Source organism: Gadus morhua, chromosome 12 (genome assembly GCF_902167405.1).
Source record: "Gadus morhua chromosome 12, gadMor3.0, whole genome shotgun sequence".
Classification (NCBI taxonomy): domain Eukaryota; kingdom Metazoa; phylum Chordata; class Actinopteri; order Gadiformes; family Gadidae; genus Gadus; species Gadus morhua.
In genome coordinates, this window is record NC_044059.1 from 6138705 (window position 1) to 6151807 (window position 13103).

General features: G+C 43.2%; 1 protein-coding gene across 1 annotated transcript; it reads right to left on the reverse strand.

The window, feature by feature from the left end:
• Positions 1–74: 74 nt before the first annotated feature.
• cnga3a (cyclic nucleotide gated channel subunit alpha 3a) lies at positions 75–8681 on the reverse strand. The gene is made up of 9 exons (XM_030372034.1): positions 8454–8681; positions 6092–6219; positions 4881–4985; positions 4283–4411; positions 3683–3733; positions 2840–3034; positions 2538–2639; positions 2346–2452; positions 75–2199 (listed from the first exon to the last, which is right to left on the reverse strand). Exons 2-9 carry the CDS (start codon positions 6190–6192, stop codon positions 803–805), a joined length of 2187 nt encoding a protein of 728 aa, XP_030227894.1. The 5' UTR covers positions 6193–6219; positions 8454–8681; the 3' UTR covers positions 75–802.
• Between the last annotated feature and the right edge of the window lie 4422 nt (positions 8682–13103).

A 13103-nucleotide genomic window follows, 5' to 3' on the forward strand; every position in this document is an offset into this window, starting at 1 on the left:
GATGAATTGAAACAACTAGAATCCTATTTTAGTTTTGAACAGGTTTTCCTCAAAGGGACAAACAAAACAAAGAATCACATTTATTATGTTTAATGACATATTTTCAATGTCATGAACATTCCTAAATCAGAATAGTTATTGGTTTCACATTCAATTGTTCTGTGGTATTTACAGTTCAGATTAAAATCAAACAGAGGTTTTCAGTTTCCCTGTTTGTGCACACTGAGTACAGAGTACTACCCAACATATCTGGGAGTACATAATGAAACCACCACACTAGGGTTCGAATCGACAACCCCATCACCCTTTAGGTTCACCTCTGCTACCATAGTGCTCAGCCTTCGTAGCACTATTCTTTCATAGTCCTAGTTATCTCCTTGTAACCAAACTGAGGGTCTGAAATATATTCTGTGTAATACTGAGGCTTGGCATAGGAAATTATTATGAATAATAATAATTTAATAATAACATTACAATAATATACCATTTCTCTATTGCTTCCATTTGATCCATGGACAGAATGGCTGAATAACGTTTCAGAAATCTTTTGAATAAAAACAGTTAAACATGTCAGCCATGTCTTACACCAAAAGAGTGTATGCATTGCATATTACGTTCCCAGTTTTGACACTCATAATGGAGAACAACAAGTAATGATAATAAATAATAATAATATACAATGATTTGTAAACAGAACGGCTATAAAGTCTTTCTGTCATGTTCTTCCTGTAGGGTTCCATGGTGGGTGGCGCTGAAGCATCGGGCGTTTTATTGACCTTTCTGACTTCCACAAAGGTCGCTACTACTGGACCTTTTTGTCCTGGTCCGCCACCACTTCCAGCAGGTCTTGCGGCTGGACGGATTTCACTTTGGACTCCATGTCGGTCACCCGCTGCTTCATCTTGGCCTGGGTGGACGTGAACTCGGCCATGATCTTGGCGAACTTGGTCTGCATGAGGTCCAGGTTCCCCTCCAGCTTGTCCACCTTCTCCTCCAGGTCTTTGGGGTCTGCACCGGCGTTGGCAATGGCCTCGTCGATCAGGTTGTCCTTCATCAGGATGGCCTTGCCCTTCTCCTCCAGGGCCTTCTTTGCGTCCGGGTACTCGGTCAGGGCCTCCATCATGTCGTCCTTGGTCAGGGCGAAGAGATCCGAGTAGCCCACGCTGCGGATGTTTGCGGTTCTCCTGTTCCCAGCCTTACTGCCCTTGATCCCCAAAATACTGATCTCCCCAAAGTACGCGCCGTCACTCAGCACCACAAACTGCGTGACCCCGTCATCCGCCACCACGGCCAGCTTGCCCTCCTTTATGATGTACATCTCCCTGCCAATGTCGCCCTTCTTACAGATGTAGTCCCCAGGGCTGAAAACCTGCGGCTGCAGCTTCAGCACCAGCTCGATCAAGAGACCCGCCTCGCAGTCCTGGAAGATGCGCACCTTCTTCAGCGTGTCCAAGTGGACGTTGATGGCGATCTCGGCCTTGAGCTTGTCCGGGAGGTTCTTCAAAACCTCCTTCTCGTCGCACGTCTTCTTCTCTGTCCAAAGGTAGTCGAACCACTTTATCACCCTGGCCTCCAGGTCCTTGGAGACCTTGCGGAACTGCATGTACTGCTTGATGGAGTCGATCTTGGCCTGGAAGTCGGCTCGCGACGCGTTCATGTTGGAAATCATGGAGCCGACGTTTCCCACGATACTAGCGAAGATCAGCACGCCCGTGAGGAAGTCGGCGATCACAAAGAGGTATTCCACATCCTGGACCGGCGGCGGGGTCTCTCCGATGGTGGTGAGGGTCAGCGTGGACCAGTACAGGCAGTAGATGTACTTCCTGGCCAGGCGGCCGTACTCGGGGTGGCTAATGTTGGGGTACACCCAGGTGTCTGTGCCAAAGCCGATCGTCTTGGAGATGGCGTAGAAGCCGCACGCGTTCCAGTGGATGATGACCAGGATCTGAAGCACGAGGTTGCTGATGCGGAACATGTTAGGGAAGCTTGTCCGGGTCTCTGTGCGCTCAAAGAACTCCAAAAGTCGGGGCATTTTGCACAGGCGGTTCAGCCGTAACTCTGGATTGTTGAAGCCCAGCCGTAAAAACAGAAGGTCAGTCGGTATCATGGAGATCATGTCGTATTTGAACTGGGACGTTGTCTTGTATTTATCCCTCAGTTTCTTGGAGTCTTTCACGAGAAGGCCTTGTTCCAGGTAACCTGTTGAAGAAACATGGGGATTAACAAAGGGCCTGGTATAAATGAACCGATTAAGTATCTGCCAAAGTGACATTTTGAAACGCTAACCCTGATTCATTAGTTTATCAATGAATGAAAGGGATAAGTACTCCTGTTCAAGAACGTACCTGTTCTCGATCTCACGAACGAGTCGGTGTAGTAGATGATGTCGGACGTGTAGTCGAGGAATATCCAGAGCCTTGTGTAGGTGTCCTGGAGTTCATTGAAACAGGCTCTGGAATATAAAATAAGTAAAGATAAAGGTAAAGGTTTGGATTGTGTTATCAAGCGGATGAGAGGTAGAGAGGGAGGGGGAGTACCTTGTGATGAGCATCATGAGGTTGTAGAACACAGGGAGAGCGATGACAGTGAGCCAGCGGTAGTACTTGTCTGTTGCTGGATCCATGATCCAGATCTCTTTCCTGAGAACAAAAACGGTTGTTAGGAGGTTTAAAACAAGATGGCACGGTGTCTAGTTGTGGTCGTTTCATGCCATTCAAAGTGCTCCTTGTTATTTTAAAGTATCCCCAACAGACGATGTCTAGGTGTAGTTTTCGGGTACAGAAACTAAGGAGAAGGTTTTGAACGCGCACTGGGACCCCTAGTGGTGACCGGTACTTACGGCGGCTCCTCTTTCTTTTTTTCATCCTTTTTAGCATCCTTTTTCTCATCTTTTTTCTCGTCTTTCTTCTCATCCTTCTTCTCATCCTTCTCGTCTTTCTTCTCGTCTTTCTTTTCATCTTTCTTTTCCTCTTCTTTCTTGTCTTCCTCCTTTTTCTCATCTTTCTTTATCTCATCTTTCTTGTCATCTTTCTTGCTATAGATTACAGATTTGATTTTAATGTGTGGCTTTTAGCAGTTGAAAGAACAGAAGGGGTTGGAGTTGGGAGTGTAGATGAAGTCTGGTCTAGATGCACAACACCAGTTGCTAGATCTAACTTCAGCAGATGTTCTGTACTGTTTGTCTGTTTCACAGTTCTTTGGTCCTTCGGCCGGAAGAGACCTGCTGCTGGCCATTTTCTGCCAGCAGGTGGCAGTATGTTACAAACGTGTTCCAAAAGAAGAACAGGTTTTCCTTTTTCTCATTGCCACTACTAAAGACAAGTTGGAAATGTAATATAATTAAATGAGCATATTTCTAAGAAATGCCTCATCTAATTTATAATTATTGACAGAGTCAGCATAATTAACATCCACTTTGTGACAGGGAGTTCCCAACAAGCAGACAAACCAAAGTATCTGCTTGTTCGGAAGTGTAGTTTCTGACACTAGGGAGAAAAGGGTCACATTTAGGGTTTATCAGTAAGGGTTATTTATCTAACCGCTACTATAACTAAAAAACCTAAAGACAGACTCTAGTCTAATTGTTGATAAGAACTATTTCAAAGGGTTTTGTTATTAAACAATATATATGTTCTCTGGGGAATACAGGGAATTAATTGAAAACGTGCGAGTGCACACTTACTCATCTGTATTGTTGCAGTTATTCATATTGTAAGCAGCCAATGGCCACTTACTAAGAAAACACAAACCAACACATTTGATCATGAAGCCACTCCAACGATTATAACCACTAACCATATGCTTATTAACGACACTGATCGTTCTGACGTGCTGAGGTTATTTGGGTCTGGTTTTAAGATAAACTGTTCACTGATGAAACTCCAATACCCAGAAAAGTTGTGGTCAGAATACACACAAAAATAATGCATGCATACTTTATTTTCCTTACTTTTCCTTCTTTGAATCCATTTGATTTTGTTAATTTGATGATGACTCCTTTAATTTGTTATTTATTGTTATTTTCCTGTTTCGACATTTAACATCTTTCTGAACCGTACAAGCAACGCTATTACTAATATAGGTATACAATTAAGTTAACATTACGATCAGGATAACATGACCACATTTAAATTTGCAATTGTTACGATTTTCCTGTTTTCATTTAAACTAGCTTTCCTTGATGATAAACATGATATAAAAGTAGGCATTATACAAAGAGGTATTCTGATCCGTTCCGTTCGTCTACAGAGCCCTGGTTCTCTGGACGCGTGGAGGCCCTCACCTCCTTTTGCGCAGGCTGTCCTGGAGACCCAGGGCCTGGGCATTGCTCTCCCTACTGGGGACGTCCTGCAGCTCGGGTCCCCTGAACCGCTCCAGGAAGGAGTCTGGTCGCTCCTCCTCCACCTGCATCCTGTGGAACACCCATGACCGCAGCAGGAACAGGAAGTGAGACACCCTGGAGAGTCAGTGAGGGGTAGGGGGAGAGGGGAGGTGGGAGGGGGATCGAAAGAGGAGAGAGGAGGGAGAGGGAGGAGAGAGGGAGGGAAGAGGACACGGTAACAACTTCTAGTGGTTTCTGGGATTTGTCTACATGGTCGCATTGTCTAGTGAGGGTCTCTAAGACAACAGGGTCTCAAAAAACGACAGGGTATGATAATTGTAGTCTAGCCTCCATCTCCAAGACAACAGAGGCATATTGTCCAGTTTAGCGATGGTTTCCGTGACAACAAGATCACATGTTGTCTAGTCCGGAGACGGTTGGCATGACAACAGGGTCACATGACATCGGTCGTCAAACCTAGCGCAGGTTTATATATCTACAGTGTGTCCATGACGTCACATTCACACTTTGTCTAATCTAGCAAGGTCACATGAAGTACCTGGCCATGGCGCCGACGCCGGTAAAGGAGTCTCGGTGGGTGTTGGGACTTCGGCAGGCGGTCGGCCCGGACGCCTCGGAGCCGTCCTCACAGAGAGAGGGAGCCCTGGGAGGGGGAGGGGGAGGGGGGGTTGAGACCATAGGAATGACATGACATGAGGCCACATGACATCCTGGGACATCAACATGGTGTGTTAAGGCAAAAACAGGCAATCTTTAATTTGATCACATGCATCACCGAATCAGCCCATTATATCAGTCCCTAGTCTACAGGGTCTCTAACATGCTGGAGGTCACAGGGTCCAGCAGGCTTTGGACCACGACCTGGGCCACTGAGGCAGCTGAAGCCCAGGGTGGAGGTGGATCAGGAGAGGAGAGCCCTGGGTCAGGTTGCGTTACCAGGGCAAGGGTGTCTGATGGTTGAAACGGGAACCATCACTGATGATGTCGAAAAACATGCTTGTTGGCCGCATAGTGCTCTTTAAGCAGTCTGACACGAACCACCTGTAAGCAACCTGTTAGCAGTCTGATACCAACCTCCTGGTAGCATTCTGTTAGCAGTCTGATACCAACGTCCTGGTAGCATTCTGTTAGCAGTCTGATACCAACCTCCTGGTAGCACTCTGTTAGCAGTCTGATACCAACCTCCTGGTAGCATTCTGTTAGCAGTCTGATACCAACCTCCTGGTAGCATTCTGTTAGCAGTCTGATACCAACCTCCTGGTAGCATTCTGTGAGCAGTCTGATACCAACCTCCTGGTAGCGTTCTGTTAGCTGTCTGATACCAACCTCCTGGTAGCAATCTTTTAGCGGCCTGATATAAACCACCTGGTGACCATCGGTGGGCAGTCTGACACCAACCTTCTGGTAGCAATCGGTTGGCAGTCTGATACCAACCACCGGGTAGCAATCGGTTTGAAGTCTGATACATACCTCCGGGTAGCAATCAGTGGGTAGTCTTTCACCAACCTTCTGCTAGCAATCTGTTATTAGCAATAGTATAGCAATTGTTTATTAGCCTGCTTGCATCATTAGCTCTAAGCATCCCTTAACTAGTTACTGCAATAGATTTTGATTCAGGATTGATTGTTGGATCATTAGATATTCATCAACCATTGGATATTGATTGCTGGATCATTGGGTATTGGGGTCAAACTGCAGCTGGTGACCTATTCGATTTCTGTCAAATTCAAACCACAATGTATATCCAACCTGCTGTCGCCATTTTCGACGACTGTGAGGTCATCGTCTGCCGCACGGTTGGACGGCCGTAGCCTCGTTGAATAGGTTTGGTCCGTACAGATCTTGGCCATGCTTCCCGCTCCAGCGCGGCTGGCCAGCTGTGGCAAAGAAACACAAGTCGGTCAAAGGTGACGGTTGGAAAATGGAGAAGCGCAAACATCCCCTTGTCTCAAATGTAGCACTGGGTTGCTGTTTTGGTACAAAGATTAGATGTGATACGTTCTGTGTATGTGCTGTGTGACGTGTCTCTCTATAGTGTTTAGCATTTTGTTTATTGGGACTTGACATGAAAAGCTTATCTAGATGCCATCATTTGTTCGTATAACGTATAACTTAGAGTCTAAGTTATATGTTGTACGACGGCCCAAATTATAGCCTATTGCCTGTACTTAAATGACCTCTGATGAAGTTTAAGGTGGGATTGAACATTGAGCACCTTCAAGTAAATGAATGTAGGTTTATAGAACCTCAGTCTAAAACAGAGCAGAGGATTGGCTACGTGCACGACGTGAATACCAGTATCCCTGTACTGTCAAAGCATGGGCCCTCAATATACGGGGTGATTATGTCCTTAAGCAAACAGGATCAGAGGCTGGACGGAGTGAAAGCTCAGGAGCCGGTAAAAATAACCATGAGGAGAGATGGCCAGTGAGGTCCTCAGTGGTCCGTGGGGTATGCACAGCTCTTTAAGTCCATTAGCCCCTCTTAAAGCCCAGGGACCATCAGAGTACTTTCAATACAACATTACTACATGTCTCCCAAAGACAAGGACCGATTGCTCAATGTATGGAGACGCGTGTTTTATAAAAGACGCACTAGAAATACCAAATGTGAAGGAAAGGTGGGACGAAATTTAGAGTTTGACTCCTAGCAGTAATATTCGGGGTTGGAGCCCCTACATCTGCCGTCAGTAGGCATCTTTGATTGAGACGCCCCCTTATCTAAACCTGCTCCTAAGTGGCATAGATCCTAAGTGGATCTAAAATGTACTGAGTAACTTAAAATAGTAGTCGATGTACTGAGTAACTTAAAATAGTGTATCGCCTACTACTAGTCGAGATTAGGCGATACAAAAGCCTACTGAATAATACATTTGTATAGTAAATAGTGATAGAGACAAGCAGTATCAGATGTGTTCTTGTAATCTTTGAGGATTTCACAACAAATTAGGAGATTTTCAGAAATCAGAGGAACAGGAAAAAAGGAAAACTATACAAGAAAAATAAGAAGCAAGAAAAATTTTAGATCAATCCGGACCATTGTACAAAGATTTGCTGGTCGTTTGGCTCTCAGGTTGCTTCGTCCCCATGGCAGGAACACGTGTAGATTAGTGCTAATACCCGGGAGTTAAATTAAATTGTGACCCAGGAGGTCCAGGGAAAAACGCCTTACAGCTTTCTAAAAACCCTAAGTCGTGCATTTAGGTTGAAGAGAATCAACTGCAATTTAAACCTCTTCTCTAGTGAAATGATTCATCAAATATAATATAAATCAATTAGAGGTATGTTATCATTCAAATTAAGTGAATTCAGGTGTTGCTGTGGGATTTTTCTGCAAGTGGATGTCAAAATGGCAGAACAAACCTTCGTGTTTGTCAGTCAAACAAGCCTGTTGGTTCCCTTACCTTGCTCGATGTCTTCTGTAATCAAATAGGTTTATAGCCTTAAATTAACAGTTAATTATATGAATGTATGTAAACTCTTGGTATACATTCACATAAATGTAGAATACCAAATTTTTTATCTTACAAAAAAATTAAGTAGCTTTAAATATCCTGTTCTCTAACTATTCATTATTTTGTGCGTTCATATCCAAATGGATTGAAGCGTTGATCAGCTGTATGACGTTCTACTAAAGGGGGGTATACGTGCCTTCTATCTTTAAAGGCTACGTTTATGGGCTTGTTTAAGTTGTACCTGTGCCTGTTATTAATTTAGCTAAATGATTTTGTTTAGTAGACCTATGTTAGGCCTTTGGTGTAGCAGATTTCATCATTATTAATTTACATATTTTTGGTCTTTCATTTATTGTTGACGTCGAATGATTATGTTGTACTTTACTTTCAACAACTCTGTATGATCACCATGTAGCTCTCATTCTATATCGTGATTGAAATGTTATTACATGTATTCTTTGGCTGATTTAAGTCGTCTATAGAGTGCTGATACTGTGAGGTCATTGCTCTAACACCGACAAATGAGCAGCAACAAGATCACCAGAGTTATTCCTTAAATCGTATTATTTCCATGAAATTAAATTCCTGTTAATGAATCCAACAGATCGTAGGGTACAACATAAAGATAAAACCAATTAAAAAAAAGACCGAACCCACCTGTAAGAAATATCCTTACACCGATCTAGAAAAGTATTTTTGGTAGGTAGTTCCTCCTAGCAGGCCGTTGTTGGACTCCATGTCAGAAACGTTTTTAATCCTCTTTTGGTATCTGAAAAATGAAATCGTTTTTCTTTTTAGTGTTTCCAACTGTGAGCGCGTTTCTCTGGTCAGCAGACATTCAGCACTGGAGGTCCTGGACAGCTCTGCTCCGATAGGGAGGAGCCCAAGCAAACGCTTAGGACCACCTTAGGCGGAGAGAGGGTCCTGAATTATAGCGTTATCCCGGTCTACCGTAATACAATTTCCGGTCTCTTACTTGCGCTGAAATGTGCCGCTAGTTAACAGTTCCCTTGGAATAGGCAAGACAAGAAAACTACGAACACGACAAGAAGAAGAACAAAAATGTGAAGCAGTATAAATTGGAGCCTTTGCGAAAAATGTGACAAAGGACTACGGATATTCTTCTGATATTTTTATCAGAAGTCCCGCCCCCCCCTTCGAATCTCGACGCTAAACCAATAACAGTCCCGCCCTCTCTTTGACCACTCAATCATTAATGTCATGTATGGGAATTGCATGAATCATTGCATGGTTCGTCCGTGAAGAAAAGCACCCGTATGTTTCATAGAATTTCACAATACCTCGTCATAGTCAATCAAAGTATTAAGAAGTCAATACTCTATTAGTTCTGTGCAATCGACAAGGAAATGATCTAAATATCCTACGTCCAGGACAACCTTTTCTTATAGATTAATGCTGTAAAAGTGAACACCTTGTTTTAATACAATTCCTTATTGGTTCAAAGTCTTTCTAATATCTGGCTAGTTTTAAACAAAGTGAAAAAATACGAACAACATCTCAATTCAAGTTTATGTGTAGCCTACATAAAACATTGAAAAATAGCTTTTCCCAAAAATAATCAAAGAAAAGACCTAGATCCGCAATATCTCTATTTTTTTCTGATGAACATTATCTCAAGTATAAGGCAAATCCATAGACATAGTGTAGATAGATCAGCACATTTAGCTCTTTTCATCAGCACAGAGTCAACCAGGCCTATAATTTAGCCGCTGAGAACTTGATGAGCAAGCAGTTCGAGTGATTAGGGGAGAATGGGGAGAATCAGCGTTTGGAGCTGCCCTTGATCTAAATGTCTCTCTCTCAGATCGCCTCCCCCACCCTCCCCATCCACCACCAGCGCCCCCTCCTCCTGGAGCTAAAGAGAATCCAGTGAGCCACGTTCTGCTATCGTTAATCCCAGCTTAGACCTGAGACCTCTGCTCACCTAATGAGCCACCTAATGCTCCCGCTGTGGTGGTGGTGACTTCAAGCAAGAACCAATGTGAGCACGCGCCTGTCCTCTTCTTCTCATTGTTGTTCACTCCTTACTGTTTCTTTCTTCTTTTTTTCCAAGCAACCAGGGTTTGGCTGTGGGCATCTTTGCAAGGGATTCCTTAAGATCAAGCAGTGGACATTGGGGATCGAACCCAGAACTTTTGAACAGAGAGTTGAACACCTTAACAACTACTATGCAAGCAGTCTACCTATAGCATAGCATCCTTGAGCAAGATGACCCTACCTGCCTATTCATGACATCTAGGTGAAGTCACTATCATGCTTTGAATCAAAATGTCTGTTAAATGTCTGCTTAATTGTAAATAGAGACAGAAAGATTATACACTTCAGCTTGAACTAGCTAGACAATTGTTTGAAGGGTTGGTTTGTGTTGGTTTGTAGTCTATTAGTCTGGTTATAAGTTGATACAAGTTGTACAAGTTATGCCGAAAGTGGGTTGGGCTTTTTTGATCACGCATGGGAACATGGGAACAACAACCTGTAGCTTATGTTGTTGTGGACACAGAGCTGTTGTGTCCAGCAGAAGCTGGACACAACAGCTCTGTGTCCACAAGCCACAAATAAAGACTTGGAGACAGAAATAGTCGCTCAGGATTTGGTTTAGACGTCTGTTATTAGATACTGGCAACTGAGACGGTGTTTATGCTATGTGATAGTCTAGTGATCTGTAGGGAACACAAAAATAACAACACACAAGCATCTATATCTGTACATCTGATATTCAATTGAAGAAACAACTAAGAAATAACAAAAAATGTGTTTACTCTAAGCCATATATCCTGATGCAAAGGTTATTAAACAATAAATAGCCCTTACTTTTCAAAACTTTGACTTCAGTAACTTTGCCATACAATCAAATATCCATTAGGCTACTTGGATGTTTAGGGCCTCAGTCCTTGTTAGTGGCTGTTGCTAATTGCACGTCAACACGACGCGTTGCCACGGTAACGCTAAATATCCAGTCACAGCCTCTCTCTAACCACTCACTCTCTCTTTTCCAAGCTCTTCCTGTCCAGCCGGCCCGTGGCCAGGTGGTGGCTGCAGATCAGATCCAGTGAAAAGCCTCTTAAATACACTGGGGCAGAAGATGAACGGTCGGCCTAATCACTGCATTCTCTCTAAACCCTGTCCGTCCCAGAATATACAGAGGCACTAGCCTCCATCTTTATATGTGTGGTTCTAAATTTGTCATTTTTTACACTACCTCAGTTTCGGTCCGATATGAGTTGATCTGGTCCTAATCAAATCTAAATTGTATAATTTGATTTGATGATGACTGGGTAATTGCTGGGTAATTGCTGCAGTTGCTTTGGCACTAACTGTGTTGCTATTAGTTTGAATGTTATGTCCCACCCACTTGGATTTACTGTTTAGTATGTAGACTAGTTTGTTGTAGAAGAAAAATGTTTTTTTAGTGGTTTCCCTGTTCATTATTGACAAGGTGTTGGTGGGTATTATTGAGATTGGAAGTATAGTTTACATAGTGATTGTTGTCTTTAGATTATTTTACACTAAGGTGCAGACAGTAGGGCAGGCCTATATCTTAAATTAGGCTATTATCATTAAGCGTATGATGATAAACTTGGAACAAAAAAATAACTCGGTGAAATTAACAACATTACTAACAAGTAAGCCTACTTTTAAAAGACCAATCGGAGTAATAACGATGTTGTCGACTATAACGACAGATAAAGAGGCAAGCAGACGTATTCTTGAGAAGGGAAGCCAATTCCACGTGGAGTGGTCCTGGCAGCGTGCGCCCTCTTCTCCAGATGCGTTCCGCTCGCTCATCAGAACGACGGCAGGAACATTCTGGTCACGAGCCTCTCTTGACATTGGCGTACTCCAATCAGCGGCGTCCGTAGCCCTAGAATCACATGGCGTTGCTGTGGTAACCCCGAGACACACACACACACACACACACACACACACACACACACACACACACACACACACACACACACACACACACACACACACACACACACACACACACACACACACACACACACACACACACACACACACACACACACACACACACACACACACACTCTGTCTCTCTCTCTGTCTCTGTCTCTGTCTCTGTCTCTGTCTCTGTCTCTGTCTCGGTTGACAGAGAAAGAGACAGAGCAACTAAAATAAAAGATAGACACATTTGTAAATGTATGTGGAACATGAACACGAGACTATCTCTTCAGTTGTCCCATTTGTAGATGGACATATTAGGTTATACCATGTAAATATCCACAAAAATGCCCAATAAAATGCCAAATTCTGCCCTCTGCTGGAGGTCCAGCGAACCTGACTCTAAAGAGGGTTTTGACTAACTTCTAACAACTACTATGCTGTCTTTAGGCTACCTGCCTATGAATGACATATGTGAAGTCATTGTGATGCTTTACAAAATGTCTGCAAAATGTCTGCTTAATCGTAAATAGAGACAGAAAGATTATACACTACAGCTTGAATGAGAAAGATAATTGTTTTAAGGGTCCTAAAACATTAGAATGCTGGTTTTTAGTCTCATAGTCTGGTTATAAATTGAACAGGTACAAGTTGTGCTGAAAATGTGTTGTTGTTTGTTGTTGTTTGCCCGCACCACCAGACTCAAAAACAGCTTCATCCACCAGGCTGTCAAGAAACTAAATTCTCTCCCCTCTCTCCCCTCAGCCACATCAACAGGGCTGTCAGTAAGCTGAAATACCCCCCCCCCCCCCCCCCCCCCCCCCCCCCCTGCTTTCTGCCTTGCTACACTGTGGACTAACTGTATTTGCAATATTACTATTACTATTACTAGTTTAAATACACACCATACAGACTGAAATTGCTGCTATTATTTATTTATTTATCTATTTAAAAAATGCACTACTACATGACTTTTTGCTGCCAGTATTGACTGCCTCTTTGCACAAATATTTTTACTTATTTTATTCATACAGAACTCCTATATTTTATGTCATTGTCTATCTTGTCTATTTTTAGTGTTGTCTCGTATATTTGTGTTTGTGCCTTTGCACTTTTTATATGTTCACCGCGGGATAGGGGGAAACGTTTTCTCGATTCCCTCACATGTCTTGTACATGTGAAGTGTTGACAATAAAGCTGACTTTGACTTTGACTTGTTTCTCTCTAAAAGGCTCTGCTGGTCAACCAACCAGAATGTTCTGTGAAGGTTTCTGTAGCGCTTTAACCTAGCCCAGTGCCGATATCTCTAATCCTCCATCTAATCAACCGTTTCTAAAGCAGTGTGTTCAACAATATCTATAGACAGGTTTCTGGACCACGTCA